The sequence below is a fragment of the Bos indicus genome, chromosome 27, assembly GCF_029378745.1.
Source record: "Bos indicus isolate NIAB-ARS_2022 breed Sahiwal x Tharparkar chromosome 27, NIAB-ARS_B.indTharparkar_mat_pri_1.0, whole genome shotgun sequence".
In the NCBI taxonomy this organism is placed as follows: domain Eukaryota; kingdom Metazoa; phylum Chordata; class Mammalia; order Artiodactyla; family Bovidae; genus Bos; species Bos indicus.
Window position 1 is genome coordinate 2178472 of NC_091786.1, and position 19009 is coordinate 2197480.

General features: G+C 38.2%; 1 protein-coding gene across 1 annotated transcript in view; it reads right to left on the reverse strand.

The window, feature by feature from the left end:
• The window catches only part of CSMD1 (CUB and Sushi multiple domains 1), a 2070704-nt gene that overhangs the window by 141786 nt on the left and 1909909 nt on the right, over nt 1-19009 (reverse strand). Inside the window, exons 43-46 of the mRNA XM_070781602.1 lie at nt 13376-13553; nt 11310-11455; nt 10462-10542; nt 9283-9396 (exon numbers count right to left, since the gene is read on the reverse strand). Of these exons, the coding sequence (XP_070637703.1) occupies nt 9283-9396; nt 10462-10542; nt 11310-11455; nt 13376-13553 (519 nt within the window). The remainder of the gene's footprint in view (nt 1-9282; nt 9397-10461; nt 10543-11309; nt 11456-13375; nt 13554-19009) is intronic.

Sequence of the window (19009 nt, forward strand, 5' to 3'; positions counted from 1 at the left end):
TTCAGTATCCATTTTCATTTGGTTACTGGCTTGATTGCTTTCTCCCCTTTTGAATCTCCCTTTTCTCCCCCAGGTCACCTCTATCTCCTTCCTCCCCCTTCTCTTCTCTACTTTGTGAATATCTCTGGGTGTTCTGGGCTGTGGAGAACACTTCAGGAACTGATTACTGACTAGATTGCTCTCTCCCCTTTTGACTTCCCCTCTTCTCCTGGTCATCTATATCTCCATCCTACCTCTTCTCTTCTATGTAACTCTGTGAATCTCTATGCATGTCACTCAATTCTGTGGAGAATTGTTCACCATTAACCTAGTTGCTTTATCATCTGTGCTGTATAAGGATACTGTAAGAGAAGGACTGAAAGTCAGAGGCAGGAGGCTTAACTCCACAACTTGAGAACATCACAGAACTCCTGATTCCAGAGAACATTAGTCTCTGGACCTAACCAAAAGTCTTCATACCAACACTGAAACCAAGCTCCACACAAGAACTAACAAATTCCAGTGCCAACATGCCATGCTAATTCCCCAGCAACACAGGAACACAACACTGATCATTTAAAGACAGGCTGCCCAAAGCCATGCCAAACCTGTAGACACCCCAAAACTCACTACTGGACACTTCATTGCACTCCAGAGAGAAGAGATCCAGCTCCACCCACCAGAACACAGACACAAGTTCCCCCAACCAGGGAAGCTTGACAAGCCACTAGTTCAACCCCACCCACAGGGAGTAGATGCCACAATAAAGAAGAATCACAAACTTCAAATCTACAGAAAGGGCACACCAAACACAGCAATCTAAACAAAATGAAAAGGCAGAGAATATTCAGCAGGTAAAGAACATGATAAATACCCACCAAACCAAACAAAAGAGGAGGAGATAGGGAGTCTACCTGAAAAGGAATTCAGAATAATGATAGTAAAGATGATCCAAAATCTTGAAAATAAAATGGAGTTACAGATAAATAGACCAGAGACAAGGATTGAGAAGATGCAAGAAATGTTTAACAAGGACCTAGAAGAAATAAAGAAGTCAATTAAAATTGGGAACAATGCAATAACTGAGATTAAAAGCTCTCTAGAGGGAACCAGGAGAAGGCAATGGCACCCCACTCCAGTACTCTTGCCTGGAAAATCCCATGGACAGAGGAGCCTGGAAGGCTGCAGTCCATGGGGTCGCAAAGAGTCGGACACAACTGAATGACTTCACTTTCACTTTTGACTTTCATGCATTGGAGAAGGAAATGGCAACCCACTCCAGTGTTCTTGCCTGGAGAATCCCAGGGATGGGGGAGCCTGGTGGGCTGCCATCTATGGGGTCGCACAGAGTCGGACATGACTGAAGTGACTCAACAGCAGCAGCAGCAGCAGCAGAGGCAATCAATAATAGAATAACAGGCAGAAGAGACGATAAGTGAGGTGGAAGATAGAATGGTGGAAATGAATGAAGCAGAGAGGAAAAAAGAAAAGAACATTAAAAGAAATGAGGACAACCTCAAAGACCTCTGTGACAACGTTAAACATCCAAACATTTGAATCATAGGTGCCCCAGAAGAAGAAGACAAAAAGAAAGGGGAAGAGAAAATATTTGAGGAGATAATAGTTGAAAACTTCTCTAAAATGGGAAAGGAAATAGCCCCCCAAGTCCAAGAAACCCAGAGAGTCCCAAACAGGATAAACCCAAGGCAAAAGACCCCAAGACACATATTAATCAAACTAACAGAAATTAAACACAAAGAGAAAATATTAAAAGCATCTGGGAGAAGCAACAAGTAACACACAAGGGGATCTCCATAAGGATAACAGCTGATCTTTCAATAGAAACTCTTCAGACCAGAAGGGAATACTACTACTACTACTACTACTACTACTACTACTACTATGGCAGGACATAATTAAAGTGATGAAAGAGAAAAATCTACAACCAAGATTACTATATCCAGCAAGGATCTCATTCAGATATGAAGGAGAAATCAAAAGCTTTACAAAGAAGCAAAAGCTGAGAGAATTCAGCACCACCAAACCAGCTCTTCAACAAGTGCTACTGGATCTTCTCTAGACAGGAGACACAGAAAAGGTTTATGAAATTGAACCCCAAACAACAAAGTAAATGGCAATGAGATCATACTTATCAATAATTACCTTAAATGTAAATGCATTAAATGCTCCAACCAAAAGACAAAGACTGGCCAAATGGATACAAAAACAAGACCCCTATATATGTTGCCTACAAGAGACCCACCTCAAACCTTGGGACACATACTGAAAGTGAGGGGCTGGAAAAAGATATTTCATGCAAATAGAGACCAAAAGAGAACAGGAGTAGCAATACTCAAATCAGATAAAACAGACTTTGAAATAAAGACCATACTAAGAGACAAAGAAGGACACTACATAGTAATGATCAAAGGATCAATCCAAGAAAAACATATAACAATGATAAATATATATACACCCAATATAGGAGAACTTCAGTACATAAGGCAAATGCTAATAAGTATGAAAGGGGAAATTAAAAGTAACACTATAATAGTGGGGGACTTTAATGCCCAAGTCACACATATGGATAGATTAACCAAACAGAAAATTAGCAAGGAAACACAAGTTTTAAATGACACAATGGGCCAGTTAGACCTAATTGATATCTACAGAGCATTTCACCCCAGAACAAAGGATTTCACCTTTTTTTCAAGTGCACAAGGAACATTCTCCAGAACAGGTCACATCCTGCACAATAAATCTAGCCTTGGTAAATTTAAAAATACTGAAATCATTTCAAACATCTTTTCTGATCACAATGCTGTAACATTAGATGTAAATTGGGGGGAAAAAAACTATAAAGAACACAAACATATGGAGGCTAAAAAACATGCTCCTCAATAACCAACAAATCACAGAAGAAATCAAAAAGGAAATCAAAATATGCACAGAAACAAAAGAAAATGGAAACACAACAACCCAAAACCTATGGGATTCAGTAAAAGCAGTGCTAAAAGGAAGGTTCATAGCGACACAAGCTTACCTCAAGAAACAAGAGAAACATCAAATAAATAACCTAACTTTACACCTAAAGCAACTAGAAAAAGAAGAAATGAAGAACCCCAAAGTTAGTAGAAGGAAAGAAATCATAAAAATCAGAGCAGAAATCAATGAAAAAGAAACAAAGGAGACTATTATAAAAATCAACAAAACTAAAAGATGGTTCTTTGAGAAGACAAATAAAATAAAGAAACCATTAGCTATACTCATCAATAAAAAAAGGGAGAAGAATTAAATCAATAAAATTGCAAATGAAAATGGAGAAATCACAACAGACAACAAATAAATACAATACAAAGAATCATAAGAGACTACTATTAGTAACTATATGGCAATAAAATGTGTAACTTGGAAGAAATGGATGAGTATAACCTTCCAAAACTGAACCAGGAAGAAATAGAAAATCTAAACTGAGACAGCACAAGCACAGAAATCAAAACTGTAATAAAAAAATCTTCCAACAAACAAAATCCCAGGACCAGATTGCTTCACAGGTGAATTCTACCAAAAATTTAGAGATGAGCTAACACCTATCCTACTCAAACTCTTCCAGAAAATTGGAGTGGAAGGTAAATTCCCAAACTCATTCTATGAGGCCACATCATCTCATACCAAAACCAGACAAAGATGCTACCAAAAAATAAAACTACAGACCAATATCATTGATGAACACAGATGCAAAAATCCTCAATAAAATTCTAGCAAACAGAATTCAATGACATATTAAAAAGATCATGCACCATGACCAAGTGGATTATGCCAGGGATGCAAGGATTCTTCAGTATTCACAAATCAATCAGTGTGATACACAACATTAACAAACTGAAAGATATAAACCATATGACTATCTCAATAGATGCAGAGAAAGCCTTTGACAAAAATCAACAGCCATTTATAATAAAAACTCTCCAGAAAGAAGGCACAGAAGGAACATTACCTCAACACAATAAAAGCCATCTACAACAAACCCACAGAAAATATTATCCTCAATGGCGAAAAATTGAAAACATTTCCTCTAAAGTCATGAACAAGACAAGGGTGCCCACTCTCACCAGTATTATTCAACATAGTTTTGGAAGTTTTACCACAGCAGTCAGAGAAGAAAAAGAAATAAAAAGAATCCAGATTGAAAAGAAGAAGTAAAACTCTCACTGTTTGCAGATGACATGATCCTCTACATAGAAAACCCTAAAGATACCACCAGAAAATACTAGCACTAATCAATGAATATAGTAAAGCTGCAGAATATAAAATTAATACACATAAGTCCCTTGTATTCCTATACACTAACAATGAGAAAACAGAAAGAGAAATTAAGGAAACAACCCCATTCACCATTGCAACAAAAATAATAAAATACTTAGGAATAAATTTACCTAGGAAACAAAAGACCTATATATAGTAAACTATAAAACACTGATGAAAGAAATCAAAGAGGACACAAATAGATGGAGAAATATACCATGTTCATGGATCAGAAGAATCAATATAGTGAAAATGAGTGTACTACCCAAAGCAATCTACAGATTCAATTGAATCTCTATCAAGCTACCGAAGGTATTTTTCACAGAACTAGAACAAATTATTTCACAATTCATATGGAAACACAAAAAGTCTCTAATAGCCAAAGCAATCTTAAGAAAGAAGAGTGGAACTGGAGGAATCAAGCTGCCTGACTTCAGACTATACTACAAAGCTACAGTCATCAAGACATTATGGTACTGGCATAAAGACAGAAACATAGATCAATGGAACAAAACAGAAAGCCCAGAGATGAACTCATGCACCTATGGAACCTTATCTTTGACAAAGAAGGTCATAATATACAATGGAGAAAAGACAATCTCTTTAACAAGTGGTGCTGGGAAAACTGGTCAACCACTTGTAAAAGAATGACACTAGAACACTTTCTAACACCATACACAAAATAAACTCAAAATGGATTAAAGATCTAAATACAAGACCAGAAACTATAAAACTCCTAGAGGAAAACATAGGTAGAACACTCTCTGACATAAATCACATCAGGATCCTCTATGACCCACTTCCTGGAGTAATGGAAATAAAAGCAAAAATAAACAATTGGGACCTAATTAAATGTAAAAGATTTTGCACAATGAAGGAACCTATAAGCAAGGTAAAAAGACACCCTTCAGAATGGGAGAAAATATTAGCAAATGAAACCACTGACAAAGAATTAATATACAAAATATACAAGAAGCTCATGCAGATCAATACCAGAAAAATGACCCAATAAAGAAGACATACAGATGGTTAACAAACACATAAAAAGATGCTCAACATCACTCATTATCAAAGAAATGCAAATCAAAACTACAATGAGGTACCATCTCATGCCAGTCAGAATGGCTGCTATCAAAAAGTCTACGAACAATAAATGCTGGAGAGGGTTTGGAGAAAAGGGAACCCTCTTACACTGTTGGTAGGAATGCAAACTAGTATAGCCACTATGGAAAACAGGGTAGAGATTCCTTAAAAAACTGGACCTAGAACTGCCATATGACCCAGCAATCCCACTGCTGGGCATACACACTGAGGAAACCAGAATTGAAAGAGACACATGTACCCCAATCTTCATCATAGTACTGTTTACAATAGCTAGGACATGGAAGCAACCTAGATGTCCATTGGCAGATGAATGGATAAGAAAACTGGTACATATACACAATGGAGTATTACTCAGCTATTAAAAAGAATACATATTAATTAGTTCTAATGAGGTGGATGAAACTGGAGCCTAATATACAGAGTGAAGTAAGTCAGAATGAAAAACAGCAATACAGTATATTAACACAAATATATGGAATTTAGAAAGATGGTAACAATGACCGTATATGCAAAACAACAAAAGAGACACAGATATAAAAAGCAGACTTTTGGACCCTGTGAGAGAAAGCATGGGTGGGATGATTTGAGAGATTAGCATTGAAGCATGCATATTATCAAATGTGATATAGATGATGTGTCCAAGTTCAATGCATGAAAACAGGGCACTCAAAGCTGGTGCACTGGGACAACCCAGAGGGATGGGATGGGCAGGGAGGTGGGAGGGGTGTTTGGGATGGGAGGACACATGTACCCCCATGGCTGATTCATGTCAATGTACGGCAAAAACCACCACAATATTGTAAAGTAATTAGCCTCTAATTAAAATAAATTAATTAATTAAAAATTTGATGGAAGGATCAAACCAGAGGAGAGGTTCCTGGGAACCCCTGATTGATAACCTGTCAGTCAGAAGCACAGGTGACAACCTGGACTCAGTATCAGCATCTGATACCAAGGTGAGGTTTGTTCTGTGGGACTAAGCCTCTAACCCTGTGGGATTTGACATTATCCTAGGTCAAGAGTTCGGGATGGAGTTAAACTGTAGGACACTCTGCTGATGTCCAGGGAAAATGAGAGAACTGCTTGGTAGTGGCGAATAACATTCTATACCCTCATTTATTTACTTATTTTTTCTAAATTAAGGTAAGTATCCAATAAGGTAATATTTATCTGCATAAAATGTGAACTTTCAAGGAACAATTTATTCCCCTCATTCCCAAGGAACAATCAATCACCCTAAAGTGGTGACAATTTTCAAAGCAGAACGTCTAAAAGTGTGGTTATGACACTTGAAGAAGTAGGACTCATAACTAGTACAATTTGTCATCAAGAATTTATTGGAGGATTGAGCCCAATCAAACAACAGAAAAGTGTTGGAAGAAAAATGATAATTATGTGTTTAAATATTTGGTAGAAGACATTGAAGTCCCTATTTCCTTTTTTAAATAACAAGGTGTTCAGGGAATGCCAGATAAGGGAACTCAGTTCATTTTAAACAAATTTACTGCTGAACAGAATCAGAAGAGAACTAAGCCATCCTGAGTAGTAACTGCTGTGGGTTCAGAGGGCCTGGGGACCTCTGACCTGAGTACAGAGATCCTGTCTTGTTAGCCGGACACTTTCCACAAATGTGTGAGAGCAGAAGTATCAATACTCTAGAGGATGACACACTCGTGTGTGGGTTTACTGTGCTCCTGGACTGTCATGAAGTAATTGCATTTAAGTGGAAACTAGGTTAATCATAGGGGAAATGACAGAATGGAGACACTTTCCTTATTTTTGAAGTAGCATATTAAATAAAGACTTAAGCCTTTCTTCTTTAATCAGTTAAGCCCATCTTTGCTTAAAATCACCTATTCTGATAAATTTTTAAGGCTGTGTTTGGTGGGATTAAAATGGGCCTTAAACATCTGAAGATTTACTTCAGTTAATTTATATATAAAATGGCAAAAGATGAAGATTTTATACCCACCACTCCACCATCTTGAGAGATAAATCCTCTGTAGATCACTGTGGCTAATGTAGCATGGTCCTGACACACTGGTTTTCCAGGGGAAAAAAGTGACTTCAGTGTCCTGACTTAGCACCTCCCATGAGACCCCCAGCTTCTAAGCCAGGAAACAAGAGGCAGGGTCTCAGTGACACCATGACCACAGGGTCAGCTAGGGTTTAAAGCCAGAGGCAGACAAAGTGAAGGCATCTCCCCTGCCTGCCCCATCGGAGTTTCCCACACCCACTGGCTCCCACGTGGGTGCAGTTACAAAGTATATTTTTCTCAGAAATAATCTAAGTTACCTTGGTTATTTAATAATAATTCATTCCAGATTTTCTCCAGATGTTGGAAATCATTTCCTTCTGTAAGGGTGACTGAAGTCTGCCTCATTAGCAATGAAAATGCACCATATTACCAGATATTGTGGAAGAATCAATTCATGGGCTGAACATTTGCAAAATCAATACTATTGCAATGCAAAGAAAATTGCCTTTTAGAGGGTAGATAATTAGCATTATAAGAGGCTTAGAATTAATTTAAGATTTACTTCATCTTTATACCAGTTCCCTAAACAATGCAGACAAATGATCCTCCTCATTACACATATAATGTCCAGAGGATTAGCGTCTTAACCAAGATCACTGGATAATGAAACCTAGACTATCGGTTTTCTCTTCATACATTCTGAATTTTTATATGTTTCACTACCCCTAGTAAATGATAACATTCAAATTCTCTGAAAGAACTGGGAATGGGGAGTTCCATTCTTTAAAGGAAAGTGAAAGGGAAAGTCACTCAGTCCTGTCCAACTCTTTGCAACCCCATGGACTATACAGTCCACTGAATTCTCCAGACCAGAATATTGGTGGCCTTTCCCTTCTCCATGGGATCTTCCCAACCTAGGGATCGAACTCAGGTCTCCTGCATTGCAAGTGGATTCTTTACCAGCTAAGCCACAAGGGAAGCCCAAGAACACTGGAATGGGTGGCCTATCCCTTCTCCGGTGGATCTTCCCAACCCAGGAATCGAACCATGGTCTCCTGCACTGAAGGTGGGCTCTTTACTAACTGAGCTACCAGGGAAGCCCTTCTTTAAAGGAAGTAAATGTGATTGTGATTTTGAAGTCACAAAATAAAATCTGTCTTAATTTGGGAAGCTTTCTGATAGGTAAACCAATCATAATTCTGACTTACATTGAGACATTTTAGCTTATTTATGTCTTTTTCCAAATCTTTTTTCCTTTCTATAAAACTTGAAAGTGATACTTTTAAAAGTTTTTTAAGTGATCTAATTATATACAAATCAACTGAATCAATAGATTTTCTTCTGCTCTCATATATTATCTGTTATTACACATGGGTCAAAGATATGAAACATGCATTATATGAAACATATGTGCATTTCAATGTCTCTATACTTACAGAACATAGTAAACACTAGATAATTTTATGCATTCTTTTATGCCAAAGAATTCAGAGGGAAATATAATAATGCCTGCAATTTGCCTAGAAAGTATCAAAAATATCGATTATTCAATACTTTATGTAGAAAGAGACGAGACAGGTGACAAAGGGTGTGTAGGAAACATTAATGGTGCAACCTTGGTGATGTGTATTAGTTCTAAAGTTTTTCAGCTTTGCCATATGTTTGAAAATATTACAAACTGTTGGGAAACAGCAAGAAGTCTTATTTGATGTAGTTTTGATTTTGTACAGCTAGCTAAAAGAGAAGGGTAATTAAGTATTTCTACTTTTGGGTAATTTAAATTGCAAGAGAATCATAACACAGAGACAAATTCAGATGCATACAAAGAAATTCAGATGCATACAAGGAAGTTCAAACCAATAAAGTAATACAATGTTCCATATGGAACAAGCATATTTATAGTACAAACTTCATACCTTCACATGTCGGCAGGGAACCTTCAAACTGTAGCTGGGAGCTGAGCTTACAGGTCAGTGTGTCCATCCCAGACAGCGTGTACCCAGGGTGGCACTGGTACTTCACGAAGTCTCCTGAAAGAGTCCACATGCATACTTGGCAATTCTGTCTCCATGACACAAGCAGTGTGTGAATGTTATTAAACACATGTGACACTCAAGTTGATGTGCAAACCACTTCTTAACCATGATTGGTATTCATGCTTAGTCTACTTAGTGAAATAGTGTCATTTTTAGTTCTTAATTTATAAAAATGCTCTCTTTAAATGTAACCAGTATTTCTATAGAGATTATGGAGCAGTTTTTTCTTCTTTGACTGATATGTCTATGTTCATTCCCTATGATTACTAATAAAAAAGAAAGAAAGATGAAAGAAGGAAAGAAAGAAAGGGATTCAGAGGCTTGAGACCAAAGGCTGTATAAGAGAATGTCTTTAATGCATCCAGATAGGGCTACAAAATGACCTTGGTAATTAGCACAATGTTCTCATCAACTAAGCCATCGGGAATAGAGCAGAAACTGGTCACATGGTTTGACCGCCACTATAAAACAGGGTGTGACACAGGACTGGGTATTTGTAATTGAGACCGAGAAATGCTTTGTCACAATAACTGGTTGGCCAACATATGCCATGGTAGGTTTCTTAATGTGGCCTGATGATTATATAATGAAATAGACCACTAATTTAAAATGAAAAAAGAGAATTTCTAAATAGTATCATTCAATATATTCACCAATTACATTCCAGTTTCAAGGAAAGGTCCATGTTAGACTAACCATTATTTCAGCCACAAATGACTTTCTCATTCTGGTGCACCAAAATGGTTCCCTAGCTAAACACAAACATCTGCTTAAGTCTGTGTCTGAAAACTTCTTTTAGGAGAAAAATACAAACTGGTGAGTGATGCAGCAGGAAAATGTGCTCAAAATAGCAAAAGCAAAATTTAAATGGAAAAAAAAAATCATTGAGATGAAGAAAGAAAAACATATTTATTCAATTCATGACAAATGTGTATCTCTCTCTAGGAAAGCTTTAGGAATATTTCTGACAAACATTCATCAACTTGGCTATCTACTGCAGTTGTATGGGTGTAAAAAACCTGTGTTGAGCTGATGATGTTGTAACAACGAAAACATTACCTATTTCAAAATCCTCATCCTCTGTAAGCATTTCTGCCTGTGGAACTGCTGGGGGAGGCTGACATTTCTTGAGCTGAAATGCTACATCATTTATATAAAAAAATAATAAGTGAAATTACATTTGATGAATAAACAAAAATCTTACAAAAAACATCTCTCTTGTGTTGTTACAATGCTTAGGTCTAGGAAAATATCTATATTTGTAAATTATAGTTTTACTAAAGTCTCTAGCTTCAAATGCTTACAAAATTGAAAGGGAAAAGTACACCATTTAAAAAAATTATGATGTTTAAATAGAAACATTTTACATATATTTGGAATTCTGCAGGAGAAATGGTTCATGCTGGTTCCATGTCCATCAGGATCTGGCATCATCTTCCTCAGTCTCTTGTCCTGAGGATTTGCATGTGGCAGTCCTCAAGAGAGATAAGGGACTGGTAATGCTTTTCCCCAAACTATTTAGCATTCATTCTCAACATCAGTAGAGATTCGCTTTGCCCCATCTAAAATTACACAACATTCACTATCGAGGTTCATCTGGAGACAGAGATGAGGAAATCTCTGAGAGCTACTAAATGTATTTCCATGGTCTCCATATCAGAGTTTCACATACAATACACTTATCCTGGGGGCAAATCCAAGATAAACTATAAAAGAGATGTGAAGTCCTAAATACGTCAGTAAGGAAAAGGAATCACAGGAACCTCAGCATGAAATGTGAGAAAATCCTATAGGCTTTTGGTTGACAGAAACATGGAACTTTAGCTGTAAACAAAGTTTGTGTCAATCCTATGAGAAAAGTCAGCTAGGATTCTCTGCCATCATCAATGGAGTGAAAATACACTGACCGTGAAAATTGAGGACGAAGAAACCTCCATTTGAAAAGTCACTGTGAAATTTGAGCAGGACTTGGTTGGTGGAGCTGTATGCTGTCTCCAGGGCGGTGTTCCCACTGAAAACCCCCAACTGTGGAGAATTCTGATCAGGACCATCCCTGGGAAAGAGAGGAGGAGCCCTCTAAATAGAAAGTTGCCAGTTACAGCTTAAATTCACAACCGTTTTCTTCTGACTGCAGGGCTTGGTCTTGGTGAAAGATGATGCTCTGACCCCAGGATCCAGCTGAAAAGCCTGGTCTTCAAACAGCAGCTTTGGGCTCCCTTGTTCCTCCTGCACCTGACCTTCTCAGAGGTGTTTTTGAGACAAGGTCACATTTATTCTAGTGACGTCAGTACCACTTATCAACTTCCTTTCAAATGTTCCCATTTTAAAGTCTAAATTCAGGGTGTCTCTTTAATTATGGGTGAGATTTATGGAGCTCTTATGGCTGAATTGAAATATTTTAAAAAACTGAATAAAATATTACCATCTTCTAGATTCCGTGTTTAGAAATACTAAGATGTTTAATATTCATAGATGACTGCACTCCAGTCTGTCTCATGAGTGTTCAGAGGACAGGGACTCCCTCCACTGCTGGAGGGAGACCTTGCTCCTACTGCTAAATCTACTGATTAATCTGGGTAAACCTGCTGATATTATAGTGTGGCTTTTCATTTCAGTGTTGTTTGCCTGTCTTGCTTTGCTTCATAGGTCAACTTAATATTTCAGGTTCTCCATTTCTGCTCATTGCCACAACACAGGTCCTATCCCCCAATCTCCCCTCCTGTGAGAAATAGCCCTATAGAATCTCCCCCCTATAGAAATAGCCTCAAAGGCCAGTCTCCCATCTTATCCAGCTGACCTGCCCCCCTACACAATAATAATGGGTATTCTGCATCCAGGACCTAGTCCTATAATTCTCCTTCTTATGACTCTAAAGTGAATCTGTGTTGCTCTAGTATAAAGCCCAAAATCCTTAACATGATGTATGAGGCCAGCTTACCTGGCCAGGTCACCCCTTCTCTCTTCTGTGCTTTCCCAAAGCCACATCACACTTGGGATCTCCCAGTGCCTGCAACTCACCTGTTCTCTTGCCTCAGAGAATTTTCAATGGCTAAGACAACCCCTACATTTACAACTTCACCAACACACACACACACACACACACACACACACACACACACAGCTTTGTTAACTGTGATTATGCTTGAGTTTTCAGGGCATTTTATTCCTAAAGCACATCCAACTTATTCCAAATCTGGGCTGTGCCCCAATGGTAAGCTCTACTCTTCCCATCATATTTTGTCATTCCCATTTCCCCTATAAATTCTCACCTCCAAAGGCAACGGTAGAAATAGTAATTCTCATAGACATGAACATTCAGTGAAGGAGAGTTTAGATTAACTTACCCAGGCTACATGGCTCATTAGATGGGGAGCTAGGGCTACATCCCCCTCGGCATCCCCTACACAGCCCATGGTAGGGAAGGTGGAGGTGGGTGGGGGCAGTTCCGCAAGGTTTATAAAGTACAGAGAGAAAGCTGTGTGCGATCATTTCTTCAATATTTCCAGAAGCATCAAATTATTATATGGCAAAGGAACCAACAAGCTTTTTTTTAAGAAAAAAAAGATTTATACTTGAAAATGAAAAAGAAAAGAAGGAACTCCCAAGTGGCCCAGTGGCTAGGACTTAACTCTTTCACTGACAAGGGCCCAGGTTTAATCTCTGGTCAGGGAACTAAGATCCCAAAAGCTATGTGATATGGCCAAAAAGGTAAGTAAATAAAAATTAAAACAAGAAATAAACATGAAAATAAAATACGTTTGGGATATTCTCCTCTATCTAGAGTAATCTTGAATATATCTACCATGTAGCATGGTACATGAGGTTTATTCTATCTCTAGATTTAGTTGGTAAATTTCTGTTTTGACATCTACCTAACTACTTCATCTCTAAATCGACGAAAGTGACATGTAAGTGGTTACAAGAACAGTTTATCACAAGGACAGATGGGTGTTTTCAGGAAAGGTTCTCATACCAAACTGCGATGTAGTCGTTGACAGCTTCCGTCTGCAGCAAGGTGAAGTTGATGTAGACGCCATGGCCGGGAGGCACTGAGATGAGCCAGATGCAGTCCTTGAGGATGGGGTACTCATCTGGAAATCCAGGAGAATAGATGGTCCCGTTCTGAGATGTCACGTTATATCCACAAGGAGCTGAGAAGGAAGCCAAGAAAAATCAAGCCCAACACAGTCCAGTGAGACATTTGCCAGTCTCTAAAGTCTCTTAGCCGAGATTTTCCTGCTAAGAAATAATTGTGAAATATCCCTCAGCAACTACTTTGTCAAAATAATTCCCCTCAAGTCTTAAAACCTTGGAAGAATTTTACTTCTAAGCTACCTTATCTAAGTTTTTAAACATATTCTCCAAACATTCAAAATCCCCTCAGGATAAAGTCATTTCCACATAATTAAAAGGAGAAAGAAATAAAAAAAAAAATCTTAGTCAGTAGTCTCCTGAGACTGAGCTGATAATTCACTGGACTATCTGACGCAAGGGATTATGTTGAAATTATGTGTGAATATTTAACTGAAAAATATTTTTTTTTGTTTTAAGTAAGATTTCTAAAGCTTATTTAAAATGCCTAAAAAAGAAGCATCTAAGTCTATCTGCCTTGAAACAAAGACCTTATAAATTCTCCCGAGATCTATACCTAGAGAAAGGAGATAAATTATGTGAGTGAAAATTTATAGTAACACTTCCACATCTCATCCACTACCAATGATGTGAAAAATCTCAGCAATACCCAGAGTCCATTTTTATTTTACTTAATAAAGTGATCATCACTCTTGTCATAGAAATTATTTTATTTTTGGAAAAATGAAATGATCATACATGAGCAGATAATCCAAACTATATTCTGTAACTCACATCATGGTATAAATACATCAAAGTCATAGACAAGTATACATTTTAATCAAATTAAAATCCAGTAGATTCTATAAGAGTATCTGTTACTAACATGAATCCTATGAGGCTTTCAAATATTTGCCATAAAAGGTATAAAATTTAGGTGGAATGAATAAACCAAGGTACATTTTTTTAAAGGTTAAAAACAATTTAAAATTATGACTGATGGAATATCATTAAGCCAAAGTAAGCATACAGATGCACACTGATTTCAAAGTAGACAGAAAATGTACCAGTGTCAAGTAGATTGACTTGGTCCGAATATTGGGTAAATTTATTTTAAGGCTGTGTGGAGAACATTTTACAAGTTTTATAGCATAATTGTAAGTGGGCTTTGGAGACAGATACACCTTGACCTGTAAGCTAACAAAATATAATATACAGATACCTATAATCTATAAAAATGGGGCCAGAAGCCATGCTGGAGTCACAGCAAGTAGTTACCTGGTGACCCCTGGAGATGCCATACTTCTTCTTAGCTGCAAACATCATGTCCTCGTTCACCTGCATGAATAGCTCTTGTGTTTTTTTCCTATTTTGCTGGCAGGTGAACTGGTCCCTTCCTCAAAACTCAACTCAAATGTCACCACCTCCTGACAGCTTTTCCTGGTGGCTGTGGTTTGGATACTTGTCCCTGGGCTACAGTTCATGGCCAGCCATTCTTTACCATTTGACTGTCAGCAACTAGAAGTCCGGGACCATATCCACAGCCCCATCAAACCTCCTCTCATCAATCCCATTGCCTGGCTCCGATCTCAATAAACGACAGACACCAAATAATTGAGGGATTGGAAATGAGTGAGACAATGAAGAGAAAACACTTAAAGCATGTGTTGAAGCAGGTTGACATACCTCATGTGTGATTTGAAATTATTCATTATGTATTGATTTATAACTCTAAATTTCCCTTCAGCATTTTTACTTTTTAATTTGCAACTTATTAAAGTATAGCCACTTTACATGGAGTAGTACCCTTCCCATGGGGAGGGGGAAAAAACAGAACAAACAAAAAACATGGTGTCCACCTCTTAAAAGGCTAAATGATATGGTTATTTTTTTCATAAAATACATTCTGATATTCTTTGGTCACTTAGTATATTTGCCATGATATATCTATGATATTCAAATAACAAATCCTTTTACTCCCATGTTCAATGAATGTTTATTGAGAGTCTATTATGTGCCAGGCAGCTTGGCTGAGCTGGGGCTAGAGCAGAGAACCATGCTGACCCCATCCCTGCCTTGCAGAGCTTGCTGTATTTAGCAGAGTGATGAAGGAAGATGTTAAAAGCTAAATAAGTATGAAGTTTGACTTGTGTGATAATACTCTCGATGCACTTAAAACATTTTCTCAAGGCAAAATCCTATATTCTACAGAGAAAGATGAAGGACCATAAAAAGACATAATGAGTAAAGCTGCCCCTCCCTTTCCCTTGGTCCAGCACCTTCTCCCAGATGCTTTCCCCTCAACTTCATGGCACCAAAGCTGTATTTTGATTTCCACATACCAGCAGCATCTCAGGGATCTCTGCAGCAACAGGGACCTGTGATCCAGCTCAGCAGGAAATGCACCCACCCCCATCCTCTCCCTGAGGGTGAGGGTCAAAGAGGCCCCTCCAGTGGAGAACAGCCAGCAAGCCCAGCAAGGTGGAGATTCTGGGCACAGAAGGGTCCCTGCACCACCTGCAACCATAAGTACTTCCCAGCTTCTCACCTGTCTGCCCAGAAGCCTGGCCCAGCAGGAGGCGCAGGCAACCAAGGAGCCAGGAGAGAGACCACAGAACATGAGAGCATTACACACTGCACTTCACAGCTAGGGGCCACACAGATGGCACCCCTCTTCCACTCCAGGACCAGAGAGCCAACAAAGGCAATCCCTTCACACACATGAATAAGCACTGCAGTAGTGGCATTTATCATGTTAGGTAGTTAGAATAGGAAAAAGGAGTCCAGAATGGCAGGGGCTAAAAGACAAGGAAGGGAAAAACCCGCAAAAATAGAACAAAGGAAGGTCCAAGGAATGGAGTGAGGACTTGAGGTAGATCAAACAGCACTTCTGGCTAGCCCAATTTACATAGGGCAGGCCCGGAGGGGTGGGGTGGAGAAAAAAGCATAAAAAGAGGAGCCAAAGGGCCTGGGGTCTCTCTCTCTTCTCTTTGCATCTTTTGGGTCATCATGATCTCACACCTCAAAGATGTATTTTCCTCTACTTTCTAAATAAAACGGAGCTGTAACATGGAGCTGTAATGCTGCTCTGTCCAAGAGCTGTAATGCTGGCCCATCCAAGGCTATAACACTGGTCCGTCGCTTCAATTTTTTGTTGTGACAAGACAGAACTGAGGAACTTACACACTTCCCCAACAATAATAAGAAATATACTTTTGATCTTCCCCCCTGTTTTTGGCCCAGAGCTCATAAAACCCTTAGAATTTACAAAGTGATAAAAAAAAGTTAAAATTGTCTTTTGTTATTCAAAACAAGACCCTTTCAACCACATCTGAGTTTATGTTAATAAGGAAATTAGGAAATCTGAGGCCTTGGGGCTAGTTGCAAGGGGAACCAGCCTCAGATTGGAGGTTCAGCCCCAACCCCACCTCAGGAAGCGGAAGAGGGAAAGAAAGTCCATTTAATCACCAACTTGAGGGCCTTTGGTCTTAAAAGAATATTCCCTGGTTACTTTTATTTTTTTAGAATTTAATCTAATATTGTTGTTGTTGTTCAGTCACCCAAAACTGTCCAACTCTTTCCATCCCATGGACTGCAGCATGCCAGGCTTCCCTGTCCTTCACCAACTCCCAGAGCTTGCTCAAACTCATGTCTATCGAGTTGGTGATGCTATCCAACCATCTCATCTTCTGTCGTTCCCTTTTCTGCCTGCCTTTGATCTTTTCCAGCATCAGGGTCTTTTCGAGTGAGTCAGTTCTTGGCATTAGGTGGCCAAAGAATTGGAGCTTCAGCTTCAACATTGGTCCTTTCAATGAATATTCAGGGTTGATTTCCTTTAGGACTGACTGGTTCAATGTCCTTGCTGTCCAAGGGACTCTCATGAGTCTTCTCCAGCACCACAATTTGAAAGCATCAATTCCTCAGCACTCAGCCTTCTTTGTGGTCCAACTCTCACATCCATTCATGACTACTGGAAAAACCATAGCTTTAACTAGATGAATCTTCATGGGCAAAGTGATGTCTCTGCTTTTTAATATGCTGTCTATGTTTGTCATAACTTTTCTTCCAAGGAGCAAGCATCTGTCTCCCTTGGGTGACTTTTGTCTTTTCTGTTATAAATCACAATTGTGAGTAGATGGCTTACTGGGTTTTGTGAGCCTACCAGTGAGTTATCCACCCTCAGGGTGGCTGTGGTCCTGGGACTTTCATGTGGCACCAGGAGTCCTGGGCAGTCTTGGGTGTCTGCAGGATTTTGGCTTCATGGTTTTGCCAACTCTGATTAATATTCTGCATCATATATCATCCAAAAAGATATATTTTATTATCATTACACTGACAAAATAATTCTAAATGGGCAGTTATTTCCATGTTGGAAAGTTGAGCTTGAAAAAGCAATGGAATACAATTAAATACTTAATTCTATTTTTTATATCAAGCCAAGGAGTCTCCTACTTACATCTGAATTCAAAGAACTCAGGAAACAACTACAAGTAAAAAGGGATTTCAGTCCTAACAATTCAAAGCAATTTTTACATAAAAACATGAATTTGTAAAATGGTGAGTAGTTTTTAAAGTGTTTTAATAAAAAATATCAGATATCCCACTGCTGTTGCTAGTTTTATAAAATGATTTTTAAATGCTGTTTTAAGTTATTAAATCTGTAGTTGGTTAAAAGTACTATTTAAGAAACACAGCAAATGTTTTTCTTTTATAGTTGTTTACATAATGATAAAGAATGGAAACATACAGGTGAAAAATACCATCTAAAAAGTCTACCTATATGCTTTTTTTTTTTAACTTCTACAGTAGAAATTCAAACACAGCTGGATACCTTTCCTTTTTTTGCCCCTGGGATATAAGTATTTAGCATTTCAAAGGTCCACAGAGTTGGTAATTTCATTATATTTTCGTTCAGAAATACTGTATTTATAATGTTAGAATATTAGGTTTACAGCAAACTTTTCTATTTCAGATGAATTCTTCAAAAATAAAGTACTCGATATATTTAATTTAAAGTTGTAGAAATTTCAAAGTCATAGTAAAAATTAGATAATCAAATAGAAGCTTTGAAGAAGTGACTTCTGCTCAGACAAGGATATTCACTGAATCTAGATCCTCCTTGATGTCATTCCCATCACCCGATTCCAACATTTCTAAGAAACCCTGATCCTCAAGCACCATCCTAGGACACTACTTCATTTCCCCCCAAGACTGCTCCTCTAGGATGTCTTTGCTAACACTGCTTCTTCTCTCTGGGATGGTCTCTGAGTAGCAAACTAATACGTGCCATTCAAATCTAACTACAAAAATGATGTCAGTTTTCTGAGATACCAAATCAGTGTTATTATTGTAAAGTTAAACAATAAAAAAGTATCTAGGGTAAGATATGCACTCAATACCCCTCTAATTCAAAATTTGATGGAACCACTTTAAAGCCAAACACTGCTTTAACCATGAAGATAATACTCTCAATCACTTCCCCAGTAATCACCGTCTTTTGTACCTTCAGTCATCAAAGCACTCCTCGTGCCTGATT